This window comes from Pygocentrus nattereri, chromosome 1 (genome assembly GCF_015220715.1).
Source record: "Pygocentrus nattereri isolate fPygNat1 chromosome 1, fPygNat1.pri, whole genome shotgun sequence".
Classification (NCBI taxonomy): Eukaryota; Metazoa; Chordata; class Actinopteri; order Characiformes; family Serrasalmidae; genus Pygocentrus; species Pygocentrus nattereri.
Window position 1 is genome coordinate 8,506,614 of NC_051211.1, and position 25,931 is coordinate 8,532,544.

At 39.0% G+C, this 25,931-nt stretch overlaps 1 protein-coding gene across 3 annotated transcripts in view; it reads left to right on the forward strand.

The window, feature by feature from the left end:
- adgrl1a (adhesion G protein-coupled receptor L1a) overlaps positions 1-25,931 on the forward strand; it is a 277,619-nt gene that overhangs the window by 206,900 nt on the left and 44,788 nt on the right. For all 3 annotated transcript variants that reach the window (XM_017700538.2, XM_037541153.1, XM_017700539.2), the window contains 5 exons: positions 12,416-12,623; positions 14,498-14,762; positions 18,711-19,038; positions 21,142-21,435; positions 23,379-23,482. In XM_017700538.2, coding sequence (XP_017556027.1) covers positions 12,416-12,623; positions 14,498-14,762; positions 18,711-19,038; positions 21,142-21,435; positions 23,379-23,482 — 1,199 coding nt within the window. The remainder of the gene's footprint in view (positions 1-12,415; positions 12,624-14,497; positions 14,763-18,710; positions 19,039-21,141; positions 21,436-23,378; positions 23,483-25,931) is intronic.

A 25,931-nucleotide genomic window follows, 5' to 3' on the forward strand; every position in this document is an offset into this window, starting at 1 on the left:
TGCTGGATTCACTCACTCAGAAGGCCAGCGCTCAGAAAAACAGCGAATTGTCTCAGGAGAGTAAAATGTCATGTTAATATTCCATTTGTGATGCTGCAGCCATCCGTGGCCGGGAGTCCAAGATTGCACAATTGGCCTCGCTCTTTGGGTGGGTAAGATGGCCTCACCTCCCCCCGCATCACATCACTAGTCAGTGGAGGTGTCTTTTGTGTTTGGAGAGCAAGTTATTGGGTTAATATACCCTTATTGACTACATCATTTTTTACTAAACTATTGCATTACAGTCTTGTTGGACAGTTTTATTTTTATTTCATGTATGGTTTTGTGGCCCACAGGTTTGACCAGTGCATTAGAATCTCATCATCACCCAGTAGACCTATTAGTTCTTTAGCAAAAGGACCACTAAAGGCAGTGGGCAGTGGATGCAGGAGGCTGCTTCAGTTTTTCTGAATTTGCACACACAGGTCCACGGTGGTTGGCTGCGGTGAGTGTGCCGGCCTTGGCTTTAGTGAACAAACAAACTAAGGCCTAGAAACTTTTCTAACTTTGCCCAAGTGGATGATGGGTTAGCCTGACATTGCTAAAGCAGTCTAGAGTTGCATGAGTGGTGGTTGGTTGGTGTAGATTTCCTTCTGCTAGTTTGTGTGGGTTGTGTTAATAGACTCCCAGAGGGGCTACTGAGGTCAGATGGCCCATTGAGAGAAAGACAGTATGTGTACGTGTGTGTGTGTGTGTGTGTGTGTGTGTGTGTGTGTGTGTGTGTGTGTGTGTGAGAGAGAGAGAGGTAGAGAGAAATACTGTAAAATACACAGGAGGAAAGATAGTGAAGAGCTCAGGTCAAGCGTAATTAATCCTCACAGGCCTGTGTGTGTGGGTGTGTGTGTGTGTAGTGTATATATCTCATCTTCATGATAGCAGAACATGCACCGTTGTGTGCACACACTCCTGATATTCAAGCTCTGACCACTAAGTTGGACAAGCTTCATACAACAGCCCGTTCAACCTATTGGGAATTTGTAGCCTACAGCTGCATGTTTTTGTCAAAATACCCAAATTTAGAGTGCATTATTGATTTGAAATGATATATAGTTGGTATGTGTGATGTCATACTTATTAGATGCTGTGTAATCAGGCTAATGTTAGCCTAGTAAAAAATTTGTTGTTTGCAATATTTCGATTAGCTACAACAAAATAGTCCAAGTGTAGTACTTATTTAACAATGTTAAACAAATATAGCAACCTGAGGTGAATAACTGACATGTTTGGATAGAAAGTGTGCTAGAGATCTATGCAGCAATTTCTCATTGTGCTCAAGGGTTTTTTTTAGCAATTAGCGACAACATGAAGGTGTATTCAGGCTGTTTCTGAATGTTTGGGGGCCATAGGCACATCCTACTTGAAGGCCACCCTCCTCAGTCATATTATTTTGTATGCAGAAAAGCTGTCCATTTTTTAGCACTGGAGATACGAGGTTAACGTTGCTAACAAAAACTCTCAGTAGTCACCCAAAACATATCTGTAAGTACATCCCCATAACTTCTCTCAATCCACTCAAACTGCCTTATTAACATCACACAGGCTTTCGATGTGATTTAGGACACTTCCAGTGACGTTTAAAATTTTTAATGTTTCTGTTTATAAATAAGGCTTAACTTTAAATGATTGAACTGTAAATATATGTTTATAACAGAAATAATATTCTTGAATGTTGTCTCGGGTCTACATGCACTATAAAAAGTGGCTCATCAGATCTACCTAAAATAATTAAGTCATGTGGTAACAAGCAATTTTATTCAACTTAAAAAACTACATTGATTGAAAGAATCATTCAATCAAAGTGTTTAAGTCGAACAAAACTAGTTGATTTACTTGTTACCACATGAAGTAATTTTTTTTAGATCTGACGAGGCACTTTTTACAGTGTGCCTGTGTGATGTGTGTGCATGGGAAGGTCGGTCATATTGGACAGAGCGTCAGAATTCGGCTAACAGATCTGATTGCAGTGTTCAGCTACATGGTGAAGTTCAGTTCATTTTTATAATTCACAGTAAGTCATACTGTATCCCATGTTCACTCTGCGCAACCTTAATGAACACCTGGACGCAGTTTGAGTGGATTGAGAGATGTTTTGGGCATGTATTTCTAGAAAAGTTTTGGGTGACCATTAAGTGCTGTTGTTTGTTAGCAATGTTAGCCTTATAGCTCAAAGTTGTACTAAAGAAGCAAAATATGGAGACCAAATATGGTTGACTGAATGACTACATTTGAGATGAGAGGGGAATTGGGTACGCCATTTCTTTAATACTTTTGGGTAAGGAGTTTAATTAAATAAATTATTAAATAAAATTAAGTAAAATTAATTCAAGATTTGTCTAAATAGATGTAGGGACACTTCCATCTTGGTCCTAAGTGACTGTTTATACAGATTATAGCAAGAAACAGCCCTGAGTGCATAAATGACCTTTGGTTGACCTCTGTGAGAAAGAGAGTGCATATGGTTGTAAGTATATGTATAGGGTTTTTGTGTGTGTGTGTGTGTGTGTGTGTACTGCCTTTGTCCCAATTCCTTTCCTACACACTCTGTTCATTCTTTATGGGTCACCTACATAGAGCAGGTCACTACTGTACTGCGCTTTACCATTCTCCATCTCTCTGCGGAAGCTACAGGTTTTATTCTCTCACACATATCTAATAATAACAGCACTGGCATGGAGAGCCTGTTCTTATTTAGTCTCCAATAGATCCATCACGATTTGGAGAAGCTTCCCTGCTGCTTTGCTGCTGTAGTGTTCCCATTAGAGGTGTAAAAATGCATTGATGCATCGATCTGAATGTGGAGATTCAACTGCATTGATTTTAGAATCAACTACAATCAACTATAATATTATTCAGAGTGGGCTGTCAGTTTGGACCAAAATAACGTTCACGGGCTACTTTCAGGAGAAAAGAATGTCTGAGGTGCCAGATGGTTCATATACACATGTGACTGTACACATCAGTTACATTCTATATTAACATGGCAAGATATTAAAAAACATCGTGCTATTTATGAAATAGTCATTGACTGAAGTTGCTTGGCAACCACAGCTCATTTGCGGTTGGTTTATGGCAATTACTATGTTAACTTACAACCATATAACTTATTAGCCTTTGCCTGTTTTTGATGCCTAGGTTTAACAGGAAAAACTACAACCTAGTAGTAAGTACCACAGAATGTAATATTAAAGCACTAAGCCAGGAGAGTCTGCGCATTTCTCATGGGACAGGGGTGTTCTTAGGCACACAGAAGAGGGGTAAAACCTCCTTATCCGTGATTAAATCACTGAAATGCTCGACCCCAAGTGGCTTACAGCTTCTATACAACGGCAAAATTTTAAAATATGATTAAATTTGTCAAAAATGACTGAGTTTTTTATAATTATGATAATAATCCTAATATACGTTTTTCTGCCAAGACATAGTTTGTTTAGAGTAATGGAAGACAAAAACTTTTAGTCAGCCATCAGTGTACCTTGTAGTTATGTCTCATTAAACAGCCCATTTCATACCACAACGGATTTTATTGACTTTAATACCGAATTCAGTTATTGTGAGATGATCATTTATAGTGAGGTGTGCGTTTATTGAGTCTTTTCTTATAGCCTATCAGACTGGAACAATCTGTTTTATAAATCTGTTTTCAGCACAGACAGACTTATGTGAATATTTAGAGTAAGCAGTAAAGTGTGTCAGGTGAATGAATGACAATACTAATCACTAAAAGTGTGGGGAAAAAAAGAAAGTCAGAAATGTCCTTCATTTTTTATTTTATTTGATTTCACACAGTAAAAAGTGAAACCCTGCACTATTTAGGATCAATTGTTCAGAGAATGTCCTGCCTTCTGCCCAGTGAGCACTGGAATAGGCTTCGGCACCCCCTTGACCCAGGAGGATAAGAGGCTTAAGTGATGAGTAAGTGAGTTTTTTTGCTGTGTAATCAAGCTAATGTTAGCAAGGTGTTGTTGTTTTGATCTCCTTGACTCAGATTAGTTACAACATCCCTGTCCAGCATAGCATTTTACATTGGAAGAGACAATGATAGGTAGCAATTTATTTTTAGATAGCAATTTGTCTGGACAGTAAGCATTTAACTACCATCTAATACAGAGTTTATCAAATCAGTGTCATTAAATGAAATCAGGCTTTCTGCTGATGCAGTTTAACAAATCCACATAATGAGTCTTGTTTTCTAGTAACAGTTGCCACCACCTTGAAAACTGAAGAGCAAATTCACAACAGTACAAGACATGGACATGCGTATTTTATATTCTTTTCATAACCTTTGTTTAAGTAGCTTTGTAATGGTGTTTGCTTGATGATCACCTGTGAGTCTCCAAGGCAAAACACAGTTCAAAGCAAGTTCCTACACCCAATTATTCCAAAGTTATCAAACAATGAACACAGTTCGTCACGTTGCTGGTGGTGACATAGTCGAATGCAAAGGGTTAATAATGAGTTCAATTATGCATTGAACATTGGTTACTTTGTCATACTGCATGACTTTGGGGGGTTTATTTAGCCTTGACTGGGGTAAAAATCACTGTACATCAATGTAACTTTTGGCTAAGTGCTTTGATAGGCTATTATAATAACATTTCACATTCAAAGAGTGGCTGAAATAAAATTTTAGGGCCATTTTCAAATAAAAAAAAATTATTGTTTGTATTGTCTGTATTCTACTACCGTGTAAACTGAATGTGTTTATGTATTTGGTCTATTTTAATAATAATTCTTAATAATTAAACTGAGTCATGGTGAAATCTTAGATAATGCAATGAATCATTTTCTAAAGAATCAAATCAAATCATGAGGTCATTAGTTTAGAAAGTTTTAAATGCCACAGTGAAACAGGATTTCAGTAATTATGTTTCTTATGCAAATATTTATCCCCCCCATCTATAGTCATTCTGGCAACAGCGCAGAGGCTTAAGATGAACTACCACATCAGAAGATTACTGGTTTGAATAATCACAGCATTATCTGTCCAAGCAAAACGAGATGGGCCAAAAGAAAACACGAAATATGCATAAAACAAATAAAGAGGTGCAATAAAAGGCAAGTTATTCACTTGTAAGTGAAAAGAAGGATGGCAGAGTCTTTAAAAGTGATGATTAAAACAACAAGAGTAAAACCAGTTATAAGCTGCAATGGAAAAGTGACTCTTCAGCTGGTTTGAAGCGCTGCTAATGGAGGGAGGGAGCGTGATGAAATGGCTGTGGGCAGCGAGTTGCTAATCTTTGGAGCCAGCACTATCCCTGGGTGATTTTAAAATCCAATTTAGTTCAGGATCGGTCAGACTCTCTGAAGTGTGTATGGGTGCGATGAGACATTAGTGGATTTAAAAGCCCGAAAACAGTTTTGAAGCCGGTAGAACAAGCAGGATGCAGCCAGTGTAGTGATACTGAAACCTTTAGAATACCCACAACCCCATGGCTCGCGCTGCTGTAGACCTTCTGTCTGCAACATTTTGTCCAAATGACAGACTTATGATGTAATTCAGTGAAAAGTGCATTACAGTGGTTTTAGAGTGAGAAACAATTGTGTGAGTAAAGGTGTTAGTATTGTGCACTGCAGAGTCAGGCCTCGTCTCAGAGTCAGCTCTTTCATGTGAGACTTTTAGAGATACAACACTATGAAATGAGAGGAAATCTAATTTGTTTACTTTACTTGAGATACAGTATTTGTACGTATTTGGTTAAAGGCCTTTACACACTGTTGTTTGTTCAGACAATTTATTCAGACATCAATAAAGGAATTCTAACATGTGTAGAACTGATAGTATCTCACACATTATATGTGATTTTTCAGGAGGCAACTGACCTATTGACCTTTCTTACAAACATTAAATCGATTTGTATCCTGGGTCTTGTTTATTTGGATAGTGCACTGTAGTCCCCCATAGATTATATACAGATTGTTAACTGTTGAAACTCAGTTGATTCTAACCAATGGTGGGGTTAGTGTTGTGATTTGGACTAGAGTTAGGGCTAGGACCAGGGTGAGGTTTGGGTTTAGGTTTTGGGTTGAGATTAAGGTTAGTGTTAGGATTAGAGCAACTTTAGAGTTAAAGAAATGTATGGCCAGTTTAGTAGATATTTAGTTGAATGTAACTTGAAAGTAAATGAAGTATCTACAAAGGATCTAAAGTGGACTATTCAAAGAAAGTGTTACTGACTTTTGCTATGTCATGTGTAGGGCTGGCATATCCAAAAGCAGCTTGTAACTTGGGCATGGGCATCCTAATTGTGCATAAAAGTCCTCATAAAGTTCTACCTCCTAAATAAAGCGATGAAACTCTTTGTGCTCCTTTGCCATTCTAAAATGGAAATGAATGAATGGAGTGAAACCTACCCAACATGGCCTTTAAATTCCTTAAAGAAACTCAAAGAAGTAAGTACAGTTCATTGTTATGTACGTAATTGGTCATGCAAGGGAAATTTCTCATTTTGCTGCCTTACTATGCCCAATCTGGGAGTGGCACAACGTCATGTTCACACTTTTGTCCATAGCTGTAAATTTTGATGAGGGAAAAAAATGTATATTTATGGAATAGTTTGCATTTTTGTGTAACAGACCTATCTCTGTGGTCTAAGATACGGATGGCAGTGCTCTGCAAATACATGTAATGTAAGAAATGTAATGCTCATTGTACTTGGTGGATATGTTCATTTTTATTAAATTGTATATTAAGAACGTATAATTAAGAAAAAACGTATAATTAAGTTATATTTGAAATAAAAGCAAATCATGGAACCAGAAATGTTTCCATGACAAATTAGCAAGCTGTTTTATGTACAGATCTTTGAAGCTGAAGCTTTAGCATTAGTGACAAATGAATTACTAGGTTAGCCTAGTTAATTGGCCTTAACACCTTAACATTCTAGGCTTAGTACATACTAAGGCTTTTAACCAAGTAACTGCAGTAGCTTCAATGCAACCCGGTTGAGCTATTCATAGGTTACAGAAGTGTGTAATAAAACTATGGGCTTGCTGACCAGCTCCAGCAGTGTAAGGGGTTAACTGAGAGTTAAAAATATTTAAGGTCAACAATTATGTCTGAAAATGTCTGACGAAAACAAATACACATGGAGCATAAAATGTTATATGTAAAATTATAGGTTTATAAAATTATAGGATATGAAAGGCTGTGCAATTGGGAAATCATAACACATCACACACAATCATTCTCATATTTTCAAGTGAAACACGGTATTAGGGAGGATTTCAGAGCTAGCTGAGCATTTAGCCTGATGTTCGGTGGGGGTGGTGAGAGGGGTGTGGTGAAATATGATATTATTGGTGCACGCTAACCTAATACAAATCAGAAGACATTTTCAAGGCATAACACAGAAAACAAGAATCTTGTCTTTTAAATGATGAATGAAAAACGATTACTATGACCATGAACAAGAGTTAACATTGCAAAAAGGTCCATTTTGATTTCAGACCGGCTTGAGTGAATGATAAAAAGCCCTTTGCCTGTCAGAGGAGAACAAAGTCTAGGGTCCTCCACCAGAGTTATTCAAATAAATGTAAGATGAGGCAGTTTTATTGCACAAGCGATCAAAAGTCCAATCTGAGTTTCCTTGCATTTCTAAGCTAAAGCTTTAATGTGTAGAGCCAAAGTTCAGTTTGGTCTATTTTCCCCTTGCATTACCAGCAATGATGATATACTAGAAGTTGACAGGCTCTAGCATCCATTCCCTCTCCCTGAACACTGCTATTGTGGCCTAAAGCAAGTCATTTAAGCTCAAGTTACATTACTGGTGCTGCAGCCTGACCCCCTTTCTCTGCTACTCCAGCACAGGCGTTTTTGAGAAAGAGCAAGACGTGCTCAGATTAGAAATCACTCTTAAACTCCATTGTGCAGACAACATTTCTTTACTTCTGAGCTCTGTGTTATACATATTTAAAGCTGAGTGGTTCACTTATGATTGTGACAAAAATCAGTCTGGTGTGTAGGAAGCTGAGACTCCAGCTGTGTCACAGTTGTGTGATGACCACCAATAGTAAGAGATATTTATTTGATATACATTTTTGCTTGTATTTGGCATAAAGAAGTATAACAAGTGTCTCAAAGTGAGCAGGTTCCCAAGGCCGCATGGTCAAGGATGTGTTTTAAAAAGGCAGACGTAGCTCACTAGGCTAGGCTAACTGTGCTAGCTGGAAGCAAAAACAATAAAACAGTTCTTTTCTGTTTTGAATGTTACCTCAACAAGCTAACATACTGGCACGTCATCCACTGAGAAGAAAAAACGTTGGAGAAAATGATGAGAATGATCACCCATCACACAGGTTAGCTCTAGTGTTAGTGTTAGAGTCTGTTATTCAAGCAAGAAACATACTTAAAGTGTACTTTCTGGTTTTGAATTTGTCATAAGAGCACATTTTTAAGTGAACTCAACATTTATCAGGCTAATTTGGTTCCAAAGCACAGCAAATATGTAGAACATGTGTTGTACTGTGTTGTATAGCAGACTTTAGCCAAACTCCGCAGGCTGGCTTTATAAGTTCCAAATAAATGTACCACAGCCAAGCCTGTTGGTCAAAGCTACCAGCTGCAAGCTCAAACTCATGTGCATTTTCAACATACTGTGCTATGCTGCTCTCCTTAGACCACAAAAGCTATTTATTAAGTCAAGGCTGCAGCCGAGATAGGAGAGACCTTGCTTGCGCTGGTATTTGAAGGTTCTTCTTCAGTATGTGCCTGTAAGGCCTGTACCGACACATCATGTTTTAGTAACATAAGCAATACAAGATAGAAAAACAGTTAAATTTAATATTTTATAACGTTTCATTACAAACTCTAGTGTAACAGTATTCCACCATTTTTCAGATGTTTTTGTGCTATGTAAGAATTTGTGGGTGATTGAAAGTCTCAAGGGATGCACCAGTTGAGTCCTTCAAATTCTCAGGAATGAAGGTTGCATTTCTCAGCTGCGTTTGAAGGATCCTACATAGCGAAACAGCTTGCCTCGGCTGCCTCCTTAACTTCGACGCATTCAAAGGCTGAGTGAAGTTTTCATCTGCTGTCCTTGATTTTGCCTGGCTTCAATAAATATATTGGCAGATATTTATTTAGACTAGTTAATAGATCCACATGGCTACCAGATCAAGCACAATTAAAAGTCTCATTTCACTCCTTGGTCTAGCCATTTCCCCTTGGGGGAATCCCAAACGCCTTTAGAAGCAGAACTTGCGACCTGACACAATTACTTTTTTTAATAAAATAAAGGACAAAGCTGTTTATAAGCTATAGCAGTACTTTAAAATGCTTGTTAGTAAAAAAATATTTTCTGGGCTTTAGGTAGCAGTTACTGATGCAACCTAATACATTGCTAGCTTACTAATTAGCAAGCTATATGCTCTACAGCTAACAACAACACAAAGAAAGGTAATACACCTTAGTTTCAGACAAAGCTTATAATCAGACAAAGCAATTATTCACAGAATTTATGCCCACTGTGTTCAAATTTCTAAAATCTCTCTATCTTTCTAGCTGATTAGGTCACTGATGCTGGCCTTTCAAAGGGCAGATGTGATTGAAAAATCCACTGCGAGTGGCCACTTGTTGGTGAGGGCACATTTTAAAAAAGTGTGAAATGGCTGTATATAAGCTATAGCAGTACTTTAAAATGCCCATTAGTAAAAGATTACTGAGAAAAAGAAATGGGCAAAAACAACTGTATAGAATGCTGAAGTTTTATTAGACTTCACAGGGTCTCCCACGCAGTCCATGTTTTGCTTCAACCCAATTCACAATGCATAAGGATGGAGCAAAAAATGTGGACCACCAGGGGGTCCCTGAGTGACCAGTTTAAAGATCTACCAACTGATGCAACCAAACTGCAAGACTGAACTTTGGAGGTGTGGAAGACATCTCTGCGGATTTCTTTGGAAAACCGAGAGCACAAAGCTTGAAAAGAATGGAAGCAGTAATAAAGGCAAAGAGTGGAAACACTAATTACTGAAAGATATACTTATTTGTTGAGGCTGCTGTGCAATTTTCTGTTAAATGCAGCTGTTCTGCTTTTTTTTGATGCAGAAAAATGAATGACTTGTGCTGAATGGCAGGTTTGACTAGAAGTGAAATAAACGGCAGGTGGTCTCTGACCTCTGCACAGTTAATAATCATAATAATCCTAATCGTCTTTTGTATTTGATAACTGTGCCGAGTGTGTTTGCAAGCAGGGCATTTACAAAGCACATTGTATTTATTTGTTTATTTATTTATTGTTTTGCCACTAAATAAACTCCATAAACTTTGGCACTTGCTAATCTGCTACAGAGTATTTGCTGAAAAACAGTTACAAGTAGTGTTTTGCATACAATTAGGACTCAGCACTGCGAATATCTCTCATAGTCGGAGCTGCGTGAGGCGAGGCTTCAGCTTTAGGTGGGGATGTTGTGTGTGTGTGTGTGTGTATGTGTGTGTGTGTGTGTGTGTGTGTGTGTGTCTACATTCTTCTTATGAGTCAGTGTTATATTCACAAGCAGCCTTTAAAATCGATAAGTGTTAAGACCCCATGGACTCGTAAAGAGCTCAGTCTACGGCTGCCGAAGTTTCGGAGAGGATCCTCCTTCTATTCTGTTTTCCTGTTCTGTGGTAATCCCACCTCACACACTCTCAGGGTCCCCTGTGATGTCACAGCACAGATGATGCTACCTGCCTCCCCCCATCTCTCCATAAACACCTTTTCCACTTCCCCACTTTTTTCCCTCTCGTCCTCTGTTTTTCTGTGTTTCTTTTCTGCTTCTCTTCCCATTTCCTTTCTTTTGCCCTCTTTCCCTATCTTTTCTTCTTTTTCCCACTCCTATTTCTTTGTTTTATCCATTTTATTTCCTCTTTTTTTCTTTTCTTCTCTTTTCCTATCCTATTCTCTTTCCTTCTTTGTTTCCCTCTTTTTTCCATTTTCCTCTCATGCCTTTTCCTTTACTTTATTCTCTTCTTCTCTCTTCTGTTCTCTTCTTCTTCTCCCGTGTTCCTTCCTCTCCTCTCTTTTCCTATCCCCTTCTCTTCTCTTCTTCACCTGTCTTTTCTCTTCTCTCTTTCTTCCTTCTCTTCTTCTTTTATTTTTCTTCTCTCCTCTTTTCCTTTTTCCCTCACTTCTCATCTAGTCTCTTCTGTTCTTCTCCTTCCGTTTTTCTTCTCTCTTTTCCGATCCCCCTTTTTTCCTTCTCTTCCCTTTTCCTCTCATGCCTTTTCCTGTTGTCTTTTCCTTTACATTATTCTCTTCTCCTCTCTTCTGTTCTCTTCTTCTTCGCCTGTCTTCCTCTCCTCTTTTCCTATCCTCTTCTTCGCCTTTCTTTTCTCTTCTGTCTCTTTCTTCCTCCTCTTCTCCTTTTATTTTTCTTCTGTCCTCTTTTCCTATCCCTTCTTTTTCCCTCACTTCTCATCTAGTCTCTTCTGTTCTTCTCCTTTCGTTTTTCTTCTCTCTTTTCCAATCCTCCTTTTTTCCTTCTCTTCCCTGTCTTCTCTTTAACATTTTTCTTTTGTCTTTCTCTTCTCCTCTCTTTTTCCCCCTCTCCCCCTCTCCTCTTCTCACCACTCATGTCCTCCTGCAGTCTTAGTCTGAGAGTGTGAATGTGCATCAGGCAGTTAATTCACACCACTCCCCTGTGGACAGATATAGAGGACACTGTGTGTGTGTGTGTGTGTGTGTGTGTGTGTGTGTGTGTGTGTGTGTGTGTGTGTGTGTGTCACAGAGTGAGTGCTTAAATGCACTGAGAGAGGCACCACTGTTGTTTTCAAACATGACTGGTCCTGATATGCATTGGCGTTGATGTAGATCCAAGCATCTGTCCCTCTACAACAGTTAAGCTTTGTTTTTTTTCACTGCCGCAGTGGGTTTGGTTTACTTTAAATAGAAAAAACAACAACAACAAAAGCTGAAGTAGGCCATGGCTAAAACACTTCCAGCCCCAAGCCAAGAAATCATCATCCATCACAGCACTGCCACTCTAACACCCAGCCAACTGACCAGCATTTACATTCTCACATTCTTTCACTGGAAATAGAACCATTTATCTCACGCCTTCTCTCCAATCTCTCTCTCTCCCTCTTTCTCCCTCTCTTTCTCTCTCTCTCTTTCTCTCTCTTCCATCTGAATTTATACTCCAATCCTTCACATCCTCCCCATGTCCTCATCTTCCCTTTTTCCTCTTCTTTCTCTCTTTATTGCCCATTTCTCAATCTCTTTACCCCATCTGATTTCTCTACTTTTTAATCTATTCCTCCTCTTCCCCTTCCTTCCGTCCCTCTCCCATCATTCTGTCTGTGCTATACCTCCATATTCTGTTATCTCTCTCTCTCTCTCTCTCTCTCTCTCTCTCTCTCTCTGTGTCTCTCTCTCTCTTTTCCACTCCCTCTTTCTAGTCTTTGTATGTCCCGGGACCCTCTTGAGGGTCCAGGCAGCGAGCTCACTGCAGGAGGCAGAGCACCAGTCGGGGGCGTGGTGTAAAGACCCTCTGCAGTCAGGTGACCGGCTCTATGTCATGCCCTGGACGCCGTACCGGACGGACATGCTATATGAATACGCATCGTGGGAGGACTTCAGACAGAACCGGGCCACCACCACCTACAAGTGAGCAGTGAAACCCACCAGTGTTAAAGAAATAGTTTGGCCAAAACTGCCCCTTCCCCTTCCCACACCTTACTTCAAGTGTTGTCAGTTTGCCAAGACATATTAAGTGTCTCCAGTTTGCTTCTTTAGTTTAGCACTGGAGCTACAAGGCTAATGTCGCTAACATGTTATACACCATTTACCACTGTGTAAACTACTTAAATCATTCAAGACTTGCCTCAAATCAGTTTTTAAGTCATCTCTAACAGACTTGCTTATGAGCTTGCTGGGATGTCTGGGATCACAGATTTCAGCAGCTGATATCAGCTCAAATTACCTGGGGGCCATTAGCCAGGTGGTCTTCTTCAAAACGGGCCATTTAATGTTTTACCTAATATTGGCCTTGTTCACATGCAGCCTAATAAGCCGTTAATATTCCAACTAATTGCGCAATCAGAATAGAATACGTCCATTTATACATCTCAGTTACAATAGACTAGTCTGATTGAATACAATTCCTATCCGACTGAACTAGGTGGATAATCCTGTAAATAATCCATTAAACAAAAGAATAATAACCGTGTAACTGTTTCTGATTACATTCCCATTCGGAAAGTTTAAATACGTTCTGTGCATGTGCGTCACGTTCAACTTGGACACAAAGTTTTTGAGATTTAAAAGATGAGCTTTGAGATTTAAAAGATGGCGGTAGGATATGCAACCAGATTATGTCTCAGAAGACATCTTCCTCTCGCCCTTCTTTCATAAGTAGAGTTGAAGTATATTTTATTAATCTTAGCATTCCAAAGCCCTGCTAAAGCCTGAGTGGACTGATAAACCAATATGATGAGTCATTGAAAATGTGTGGTGCATTATGAAGCGCAAAATACCACAACTGAGATCCCGGACTGTTGAGCAGCTGAAGTTGTACATCAAGCAAGAATGGGAAAGAATTCCACCTATAAAGCTTCAACAATTAGTGTCCTCAGTTCCCAAACACTTATTGAGTGTTGTTAAAAGGAAAGGTGATGTAACACAGTGGTAAACATGCCCCTGTCCCAACTTCTTTGGAACGTGTTGCAGGCATCAAATTCAAAATGAGTGAAAGTTTATCCGTTTGAACATTAAACATCTTGTCTTTGTAGTGTATTAAACTGAATACAGGTTGAAAAAGATTTCCAAATCATTGTATTCTGTCTTTATTTATGTTTTACACAACGTCCCAACTTCACTGGAATTGGGGTTGTATGTGGGGGGCCGTGTGAAGCTAGTTTGAGACCCTCATGCATCAGAACCATTTTCTGGTCCAGTATTTTCAAGTCACTGTTAGTTAACTGACTTATTGTTGAGACTGTTTGGTCACCCAATGTCATACCTACCAGTGGCTGCACAATCCAGGACCAGAATCTGGATTTTCATTGTCAGAAGTCACATAAGCAAGTCAGTATGTGATCATTTAGACATGCAGTTTGAACAAAAGTACAAAAACTGAAGAAGAAAACCTTAGACTACAGACATATCTTGGCTAATCAACTATATTTGAGGTAAGGGTAAAATTGTGTAACTCTGATTTTTTTTTACTAAACTGCTACTTTAAAATATCACTTACAGAGCTAATATTGGGCTGCAGTGGGTTGAGAGGAGCTCTATGTGCTCTGTAGAAATGACATTATTGCTTTTTATTTTATTGTGAGACCAGCAACTCCCAATGCACATGCAGACCTAAGGCATGCATTGTAAAACAGGCATTACTAGTCTGTAAATGTACATCATGAATTATAGCAGAAGCGATGAGGCAGAGAGTTTTGCATCACTATGTAAAATGAAACGTTGCAGTTTTACCTTATTTTTGGTCATCAGGCCTGGTCACTCATTTCTGATATTTCTTTTGCTAGGTTGCCAAACCGAGTGGATGGCACAGGCTTTGTGGTGTATGATGGTGCGGTCTTCTATAACAAGGAGCGCACGCGCAACATCGTCAAATACGATCTGCGTACACGCATCAAAAGTGGAGAGGCCATCATCGCCAATGCCAACTACCACGACACCTCTCCATACCGCTGGGGTGGCAAGTCCGACATCGACCTGGCCGTGGATGAGAATGGCCTGTGGGTGATCTATGCCACTGAGGCCAACAACGGACGCTTAGTGGTCAGCCAGGTGAGAGAAGTGAATAGAAACTGTGGTGGTGCCTCACAAAAATTCTATGAAATCTAATTTTTTTTCCAAAATTCCATTATTTTTTGATCCTTTTGATTTTCTGTTTCAATTTTTTTAGATTTTTATTTATGCTGCAAAAACGTGTGTGAGCTTTCTTTTCTAATGAAACTGCTGAAATAACCAGGATTGGAATGTAACAGAACACAAATATTGAGAATGCAGAAATAAAGTGTGTGTACTGAATTATTTAGGATACTACTTTAAGAATACCTACTCACAAAATTGACTATGTGCACCATATTTAAAACACCATCAATGTTTGTTTTTTAACTATTTTAAAACCAATGCTGTACAAACGTATTCTAGAAAGAGCTTCTTTATAAATACTGGAGTTCTTGCTAAAGCCTGAGTAGACTGATAAATCATTGTGAAGATCAGTTATTAATCCCAGTATTACTGACCTCTGCTAAAGACTGAGTAGACTGATAAATCAATGTGATGATCAGTTATTAATCTCAGTGTTACTGAGCTCTGCTAAAGACTGAGTAGACTGATAAATCAATGTGATGATCAGTTATTAATCTCAGTGTTACTGAGCTCTGCTAAAGCCTGAGTAGACTGATAAATCTATGTGATGATCAGTTATTAATCTCAGTGTTACTGAGCTCTGCTAAAGCCTGAGTAGACTGATAAATCAATGTGATGATCAGTTATTAATCTCAGTGTTACTGAGCTCTGCTAAAGCCTGAGTAGACTGATAAATCAATGTGATGATCAGTTATTAATCTCAGTGTTACTGAGCTCTGCTAAAGCCTGAGTAGACTGATAAATCATTGTGATGATCAGTTGTTCATCTCAGAGTTAGTGATCTCAGCTAAAATCTGAGTAGACTGATAAATAACTGTGATAATTAGTTATTAATCTCAGTGTTACTGAGCTCTGCTCACTGGTGCAGTACTCCTCTTGTCACTGGGGTGGTACCCTCAAGGGTAAATCTCTGGATCTTTATTCAGAGAACATAATTGTACCATAATGCATTGAAATTGTATTTTCTACATTGCATTGACTCCTCACACCCCATCTTGTCTCCAGGCTTATTTTATTGTTCTGTTTTAAAATCTTAGGTTATGAAAAGGTACAAATACATACACAGCGGAAATAATATAAATGTAATTTTCCACTGTGAAAACTTCTTTAAGGTATACAACTGGACCTTTAAACCACTGCTGGACATTTGAGGGTACATTTGCGTTTGTACCTTGATGAATGAAAAATGTACCTGCACTGTACCTTTATTTATAACAGTGTATGGCAACCATTTACTGATATGAGAAACAGTCACACAACAGTGCCGCGAATGGTGAAAGAACAAATGGTGTTTTGCATCAGTGACACTTTGTGTTCTTGTTTCAATAATAAAGGTTTTCATTTTCCTAGTTTGACCCTTTGAGACATAGTAGCAGACTGAGATCCAGGTGCAGCACACTGAATGTTGCTCTGTTTGAATCCATGTTCATAGCTCTCATGTTCAAATACAACTTTTAAAATGCTTTGGATCAGTATCTGTAGAACCTTCAGCAGACTTCACCAGACAGTGCTCACAGTAAATCAATAAATCAACAACCAGCAAACTAACAAAAGCAACAGTGAAGTGGAGCTTGTGTTCCCTTAGACAGCTTTCACTGTTTAGGAAACCACAAGCTGAGATGAAGACTGGAAACTGTGCCCACTCTTTGGAAATCATGTATTTTTTTCATGTTCAGGTTCATGTGAACCCTGTGTTTAAGCAATGAAAAGATTCAATGATGAAAAGAGACTCAGTGAAGGTAATAAATATGTTTTGAGGAATCTTATTTTGCACGTTCATATAGCTGTAACAAAATTCACTGCCTTCGCTGCCTCAGAGATTTCTGACTTAAGCTTAAAACATCATTTGCAATGATTAACATCTTTTGTGACACTTGCTATACCAGAATAAACTAGAATATCTGCAGAATCTTGTACTCACGCAACCTTCTGATTGTGCTTTAATATCCTCATGAATGCCTTTAGAAAACTCTGTAGAGCAAAAGAATCTCTGAAAAGTACAAAATACTTTCATAACCTTGTCCTGAGCTCAATTGAGTCCATTTTACTGTATCTTTTTTTCTCCAAAACTGTCAGCTTTGTGCATTTTCTTTTTTACATAGTCTGAAAGTCTCCATTCATTCCTATACAAGTTTAAATTTTAGGTGCTTGGGTCAGGTGGCACGGTCAAAAACATCATTTTAGCCATCTTTTGACTCAGTATTTTTGTGAAGATGTTTTTATGGTGTTCATGCTGAATTGCTGAGTTTTTTTTAAGCTTTTCTGCTAAATGCATGGTGTACCTATCAACTTCAGCCTATAATCATCACTGTAAAGAACTTCAGGTTGTTTTGTTTTTTTCACATTTTGGGATAATTCCGTCATGAATGGACCCTCAGAGCCTTTGTAAAGAAAATAGTTCACATTTTCTTTAACTTAACACATGTTAAAGCTGAGGTTCAGCCAAAAATCTAATTTACACAGTTTACCAAATGTAGTCAGTCAAAACAAGACATGTCTTCATGTGTGATTGTCTTCTGTAGTTTTGCACTTGAGCTCTGAGGATAATGTAGCTAACCAGGTAGGCGACCATTTAGCATTGTGCCTACATCATCACACACTTGTGTTAAAAATTAAAGTTGTTAAAGGACCCATATTGTGAAAAGCTAAATATAACTTGCTTTTTAAGTAAATGTTTGATGGGATGCTACTCATTTCCCAGTCCAGACTGTCCATATAACATTTCTAGACACTTACAAATGCCCAGCTGCAAAAACCCATTGTGTAGTCATTGTTTTTGTGTTGTCACTAAAACCAAAACATTAACATATATCCAGCTTTTAAGCCTACACTGTAGGATAGTAACTGTGCAAGTACACTTTTCATTCATCAAGGTACAGACAATGTAAATGTGCCCTCAAAGCTACAACAGGGGTTTTAAGGTCCAGTTGTGTGCCTTAAATAAGTCATTCCAGGTGAAAATTGCACATTTGTTCCTTTTCATGACCTAATGGTTTAAAACAGAACAATAAATTAAAAAGCCTGACGAGAGACGAGACGGGGTGTGTAGAGTCAATACAACTTAGAAAACATCATTTCAATTGATTAAGGTACATTAAACAAAACAAGGCTGATTTTGGCACACAAACATTACACAAGAGTAATGTAAAGTGTACACAAACACAAGTGGAGCTTATAGGAAAACAAAATAAAACACAAGAAATGGGCCCTGTAAGTAATTTCTGTGCAGTTTTCACCATGATGCTAACCTGGCAGCTGCAAGCCTCCCTAACATGTTAGCTCTAGTGGAAAACTACAGGAAAACTAAACGACCTCATTTGAGAATGTAGCAGTGGCAGGCGGAACCAGACCCTCACCGCAGAGGCTTGAGTTAAGATCCTTAATGTCAGAGGGGTTGTCCAAAATTACAGTCGATAAACAAAAGCAATGTAATATAGCCATTTTTCTTAATATCCAAAATGTCCAGTGAACAAACATGTGTCTTCTGAGTTCTTAAGTGTAATTTTGATGGTGGTAAAAATATTTTATACCTAAAATATGTTTTAGGCCAAAAACCCTATCTCAATATTATCATAATGCCTCAAGCAGCATATTCATAATCTTTTCCAATAATAGTTTTCTGTAAGGGAGCTTTTAGAGGCATTAAACACTTTGAATGTCTGGTTCCTACCAAAACCTCTGTGAACAAATCTGACTTAGTAAGTTTCTCTAATATTTCATATCAGAAACATTTCACATTAATGCGCATAGTTTCCATTCAGATTAAGATTAATTTTTGAGACCATTTTTGAGACAGATTTTCATAAAACTGTGCTTTAATGCTGTCAGAATGAACTGATCGTCTCCCTCTCTTTGGTCCAGGTGAATCCATACACGTTGCGTTTTGAAGGCACATGGGAGACGACTTTCGACAAGAGGCTGGCATCCAATGCCTTCATGGCTTGCGGTGTGCTGTATGCAGTCCGTTCAGTATATCAGGATGATGACAGCGAGGCCGGAGGAGACCTGGTGCTGTATGCCTACAACACCAACCGCAACCAAGAGGAGCCTGTCCACATCCCCTTCCCAAACCCATACCAGTACATCTCCTCTGTGGACTACAACCCACGAGACAATCAGCTCTACGTGTGGAACAACTACAACGTGCTAAGATATCCGCTGGAGTTCGGCCCACCAGACCCCACCACGGGTGAGAGAAAGAGAGAAAAGAAAGTAGCTACTGTGAGACAGATATGCTTTGTCCTATTTTCAAACATAAACGCATGCATAGATAACTGCTTAACAAGCTTTGGGCCTGTGAGCAAGCCCAGAGTGTTATTACACACTCCTATACCTAAGAATATCTCCACTGCGTTGCATTCAAGTCCCTGAAGCTGCTGAATAATAAACTTGTATGTCATAATCCTGGATTGTTAAGGGGTTAATCTTATAATTCAACTACTCTTAACCCTTGTGTGGTGTTTGGGTCTGTGGGACCCATTTTATATGTTTACCAAAAGAAAAAATGATAATGTGGTGGTTCCACCAGACCCCTGAGAAACAAACACATCATCACCACACAAGGGCTAAAATGTGGGTCCACAAATTAGTCAACAGACGTTTTTGGGCCATTTTTGTTATTTAATCTAAAGCTCCCATTTTGTGAGCTAAATGAATGCATGATATAAACTAGCACATTTTCAGTCATTTCTTTTATCCAGCATCTCAGTGTAACTTAACAAAGACTCATATAACATTATTTTCCCTTTAATGGGCCAATCTGGCATTTTAAATACTTTACAGAAAAGGCAGTTGCCTATTTAAATAACATAATTCAAACAAAGTGCTACATTAAAAGGAAGAGGCAACTGGCTTTTTAGCACAATGAGTCATGTATAATTATACAATGACATTTTGGTGTCGGTGCACTAGAAGCATTCAAATACAGTGCGAGTTCACTCATCTGCCGAACACACAAAAACACAAATTAGCTGAAATAAAATGAATTGGCCAATTGCCCACAGCTATTTGGAGCAAAAACCTTGTGGTTCCAACCGTGGCCAACATCAATCAAGGATTCCTCTTTTTAAACAGTGAATTCAATAATTAGATGGGGTATCTGGATACTTTTGGACATACGAACGATTAAATGTGTGTGGTGTGCATGTGTCTTTGAGTATTGACAGATTAATAGACTTTGTATGATGAGTGGGTAGGAATGCTGTGATCATCCCAATGAAGCTTCATTAAGTTGAATTTAGAGAGAGGGAGAGAGAGAGATTGTGGGAAAGGGATACTGCTAATGGATAGTCGTTGTAATGATAGACTTGTCATGATAAATATTAGCTATTTTTCATGTTCTCAAATGCTGAAATCCAAGCTTTTGAAGCCCAAGTGCATCACGATTTATCTTAGCTGTAAAATACCCTGAACTGAACTGAGAGAGAGACAATGAGAGTCTGAGTGACGGACAGGTTGATCTATCTGTCTGTGGTAGTTAATGTTCTGTTAATGTTCCCCACTGTGCTTTCAATACGCTCCCTTCATGCCTTCATTAGCAACCGTCGCTAACGCTTTTCTCCAATTACTGTGAAATATCTGATATCTGATCAATTATTCATTCACCTCTGTGTCTTGCCAGTGTCTCTCTCTCTCTCTCTCTCTCTCTCACTCTCTCTCCCCACCTCTTTGTCCTTTTCTCTCTGTCTTTCTTCCTCTTTCTCCCTTTTTCACTTCTCTCTCTCTCTCTCTCTCTCGTTCTCTATAGAGAGCACTGCTGAAAGGTAGAAATCAGTGACATACATAAATTAAAGCAGGCAGATGTTCAAAAGCCGCCGCTGCCTCACTTATTGTCTGACTAACTTTTGGATTTGCACTTGTGTGAGACATCAAACGCTCAGCTTTTCCTTTCTTCTCTTTGTTTCTCTCTCCGACTGTGTCCTCAACTGTCCACTAACCTTTCTGCTGGGGCTTTAAAGTGATCTGAAATGTTTCCCTCTTTCTCTCTCCCTTTCTCTCTCTCTCTCTCTCTCTCTCTCTCTCTCTCTCTATGTCTCCTTTGCCTCTTTCCTTCCTTTCCCTGCATTGTCTCCTGGCCCTTCTGTCTCTCAATCTTCCTGTTTCTCCCTCTCTAAATCTTTCTTCCTCTTTTTGTTTTTAATTTCTCTCCTTTTTTCCCCTCATTCCTCTTTCTCTCTCACTCTCTCTGTCTCTCTCTCTCCCTTTCTCTCCTCTTTTCTTTTTCTTTTCTCCTCTCATCTACCTCCCCTCTTCCTTTTTCTTTCACTTCCCTTTCTTTCCTTCTCTGTCTCAGGTTCGCTGGCTACCACTCAGTCATCAAGCACCACACCAGCTCGATCGTTTTCCTCCAGCTTCAGCCCCTCCACCACTCGCCCATTGCCCCCCACCTCTCACCCTATCGGGGCGATAAATAAAGCGCCTGACCTGCGGCCAATCACTGCCACGGTGCCGGTGACACGACGGCCCCCGCGGCCTCCTCCCGGTCCGGAGGCCTTGCTGTGTGAGTCCAGGATGGCCCGTGGTGTCCAGTGGCCCACTACACAGAGTGGAGAGACTGTGGACAGACCATGCCCTAAAGGGTCACTCGGTGAGTGGACAGAGACTAGGGTACTGGAGCTTTTTTAGAAGAATTTTACTGATTGTTTGTTTGATAAATATTAATAAATAGTATTAGTCCGGGTTGCTGTCTCTTCTTCATGCCGTCACTGTCCAGAGAAATAACAGTATCTCCAAAATAGTAACTTTACAGGAGAAGGCAAAACACTCTTACCTTTTAATGTAAGTTAATGTAAAGATGTTTTATTCCAAGAAATTTTGGAGCATTTCTATTGGTCCATTCATCATGAAATTTTCAGACAATTTAAAGGACAGGTGGTGTGGAGAAATTATGTAGAAAAATAAAAATCATCAAAAATGGAGATACATGATTTTCTTTGGACAGCAACAACATGCAGAACTGCAGGGGGACACGTCGCCACTACAGGCAGCCTGACTTTTAAAAAAACTAGACAATTAAAAAAACTTTAGGTTGAGGTGTGAGATTGCACTGCAGAACAGTTTTTTTGTATTTCAGTAGTCATGCACAGCTTTCAGTGGAACTGGATTGACTTTTTGCAGTATTTCCACACTGGTAAACTACTTGTACGTGTTTAGCAGAAAAAAAATCTGTTATCTTTTCCTGCCTCTGTACTGCTGTTTATACTACACCTGTTTCAGGCACTGTCCTTGACTAGTCAACTGCTGGCCACAGCGGCAACTGATGGATTTATTAGTCAACTAGTTGACTAAGCTATGCAACCTCCAATTACCACAGGATTTTGTACACTTATAGACTTAGCTTTCATTCTGAAAACCTTGTACCTGGTGGGTTTTATTTATTGGTCAGAGTTTTTACCAGCTAACCTGGTATTACCACCTAATGAAAACTTGGATTGTTAGAACAAAACCTTGTATCTCTAGAATGGTAACTTTACAGAACAAAGAAAAAAAATACATACTTTACTTTTAATGTAAGTCAATGGAACCAGACTTTTTCAGACTGATTCTTGGTCATTTATTTTGGTAAATTATGTGAAAAAATGAAAAATGACAAAAATGGTTTTGTTCCCATTTTATATATATATATATATATATATATATATATATATATATATGCCGAGCCCCAGCCCTATATGTGTGTGTTCTTGCTGGCCTTCCCTCTCTCTTGTCTCTACCCAGCGCTCCAGCAGGACTCATGGATGAAAAGAAAATCTGCAGCAAAATAAAAGCATGGTCTCCAAGCCCAGTGCGGGATAGCCCGCCAAAGAAGCAGAAAAATAGAACAAAAAGGAAGACACAACAGATACAAGAGCACCCCCCCCAACCCGCCCCCCCCCCTCACCAAACAAACCAGGCATCAAACAGTTCTCTCTACTTCAGGAAGCCCACGCATCCCCCAACCACTTAGAAAAAAATGTAAAGGAAGCCTTTATTCTGTAGGCTTTTTTTCATGCTGCTGAAATGACAGCCATGCTAAATTAGCAGCTGGCTTAATTGGTGCATCCTGGCATAGCTTTCAAAACCAGTCTAGTGTGGACAGGAGCGCAGAGAGAGAGAGAGAACCACATGAAAAACTCCAGTACTCTGATCCTCCTCAGTGGAATGCATCCTCTCCCTCTCTCTCTCCCTCTGTCTTGTTGTCTCGTCCCTGTGTTGGGAGCTGTTTGCATCTGCAGTTTGATCGCAGTGTGTTGTCCTCTCTCTGAACCGAGCTGGGTAAATAGTCAAACTTTAACTGAAAATGAGGCGAGGCAGAAGGTGGCTCCCCCGAGGTTCTCCTCACAACTAACAAGACTATTCTCGTGCTTGGGACTTTGGTGTGTGCAGTTGTGTGGAAGTTAACAAGGAAGAATATGTGGTAGTATATATGTGTATGGCCTCATTTCCACATTTAAGATGTTCCATAGTCAAAAATAATCTTTCTCTCCAGCCAGACCATCTCTTACAGCCAGAAAATCACCTTAAAATTCTCTCTCTCACCTCCATTTGTAGGCATCGCCTCTTTCCAGTGTGCATCGTCTCCAGTGCAGTGGAACCCTCGTGGTCCTGACCTCAGTAACTGCACTTCTCCATGGGTCAACCAGGTGGCCCAAAAGGTACAGCTGAAGCCCTTTTAAACTGCTGACACAGCTAGGAGATACAAATACACTGACCAGCCACTTCATTAAGAACACCTCCTTGTATCCACACTTTTTGTATACATAGGTGCACTTTGTAGTTCTACAATTACAGACTGTAGTCCATCTGCTTCTCTGCATACTTTATTAACTCCCTTTCATGCTCTTCTTCAATGGTCAAGACCCCGAAAGGACCACCACAGAGAAGGTACTTTTTGGGTGGCACTGCAGTGCCACCGATGTGGTGTTGGTGGTGCATTAGTGTGTGTTGTGTTGGTACGAGTGGATCAGACACAGCAGTGGTGTTGGACTTTTTAAACTCTGTGTCCAATCGCTATCCAATCTAATTCGTTGGTGCACCTTGTAGATGTAAAGTCAGAGACAGTAGGTCATCTGCTGCTGAGCAGTTTGTATTGGCTGTATTGTATTGGCTGTTTTTTTTTTTTTGATTGGTGGACTATTCTTAGTCCAACAGTGACACTAAGGTGTTTAAAAACTCCAGTAGCACTGCTGTGTCTGATCCACTCGTACCAGCACAACACACACTAACACACCACCACTATGTCAGAGTCAATGCAGTGCTGAGAATGATCCACCACCTAAATAATACCTGCTGTGTGGTGATCCTGTCCCAGTCTTAACCACTGTAGAACAGGGTGAAAGGGGGCTAACAAAGTATGTAGAGAAACAGATGGATTACAGTAATTGTAGAACTACAAATTGCAGCTGTATGGCAAATGGAGCTCATAAATTGGATAATGAATATAGATACATGGTAGGTGCACTTAATGAAGCTACTGTTCAGTGTATACAAAAATTGAATGTGCTGTACATATATAATGGTAAAACTTTTTTAATGCTTGGGGTAGTGCAGGCAGAAGTCCAGATGTGCTAGGTGTTGCTATAGTAGAATCAGGGATTGTAGCCCTCTCATATCATACTGGACAGTGTTGCACAATGCTGGGAGGCAGTGGAGAGCTCCAGTTCCCTTGGAGAACATCCACTGTAACAAGAATCCATGAGCTGTATGAGCAAGAGCAAGAGGCTACAGTTGCATAGTTCGTACCATTGGCTATATATGCCATATATATAATTATATATATATAATGATATATATATGGCATCCATGCTCATTGGTTGGAATATACAGCTACTGTTGCTGTTACTGGATGTTGCAGATGAAGGCTGAAAACTGTGTTCACCCTGCTGAATCATGATTTTCATGTTCACATTCGTGTTAATTTACATGATGAAAATAATATAACTGAGTTATTGGTAACAAACATAAAATATTAGGGATGTCAAATGATTATATGTGGTTAATCATATTATTTTGTGCATGTAATACAATTTAAAAAGCAGTGTTTTTTTATCTAACTAAGGGTGATTCTGTGGAAATGTCCTTTTTGTGTCCCTTTCGTTTACAGTTAAATTACACTTGAAAAACATCTTAGGTTTATTTATGTTTTGAAATAAAACAAAAAGTTATTTTAACAATGACACCTTCTCGAGCCATCAATTCAGCAATATTGGCTGACGGCAATAATCCATACATGACTATGAAATACATTATTTAAATAACATAAAGAAAACAAATGCCAAATGAATATTATAAAATATATAATGAAAGTTGTGGTCCCTAGGAGCTGTGTCACTGGTGTTACTGCGTAGCAAAAAATCTCTTATTTTGAAATAAAAATCACACCGATGACATCACCTGACTTCTTTTGGCCTATTTTCTGAAGATCTATGAAAAAGAAAAACATGGTGAGTCCACTGTGTCTTTCAGTTATCAAATGTTTTCTATTTAGCTCATGATTTCATATAAAGATTTTAGTTGAAGTCACTGGTGTGACCTGCTTTATTCTTGGGGAATTTTGAAAAAATAAGACTACAAATGGATTAAATTACAGATATTCCATGATTGACAACATGAGGTTTGATGCTCTGTAGCAGCCATTCTGTAAAGCATTTTTCATTAAAAATGTCTCAGGTGTTACCTTTCTTATGTGTGTGTGACGATCAGTACCACCACTCCTATGGATAGATAAAATGGACGTTTCTGTAGAATGACCCATAAAATGAGCTTTATCATAATGTATTTATTAATTTTAGTAATCAATTACATTAATTTCATAGACTAATGGGCTTAACCTGAGCATGAAATGCCTGAGGTGATACCAGAGTCAGCCTTAAAGTGCATTCTAACATTATTGTTTACAATGCTTATATGGCTAGGTTGTAATGCATATGCAGTCTGACCTTATTGAGTCATACACTTGTTACAAAGACATGATCTATACTTATGAGCAATCATTAAGGCTTATGTCAAGCATAATAAACTATTAGGTGTTCCTTTTAACACATTGTAATGCATTTACAATGAAGTATTAATACAGGATTCATAGGATGTGTTAGCATAAATACA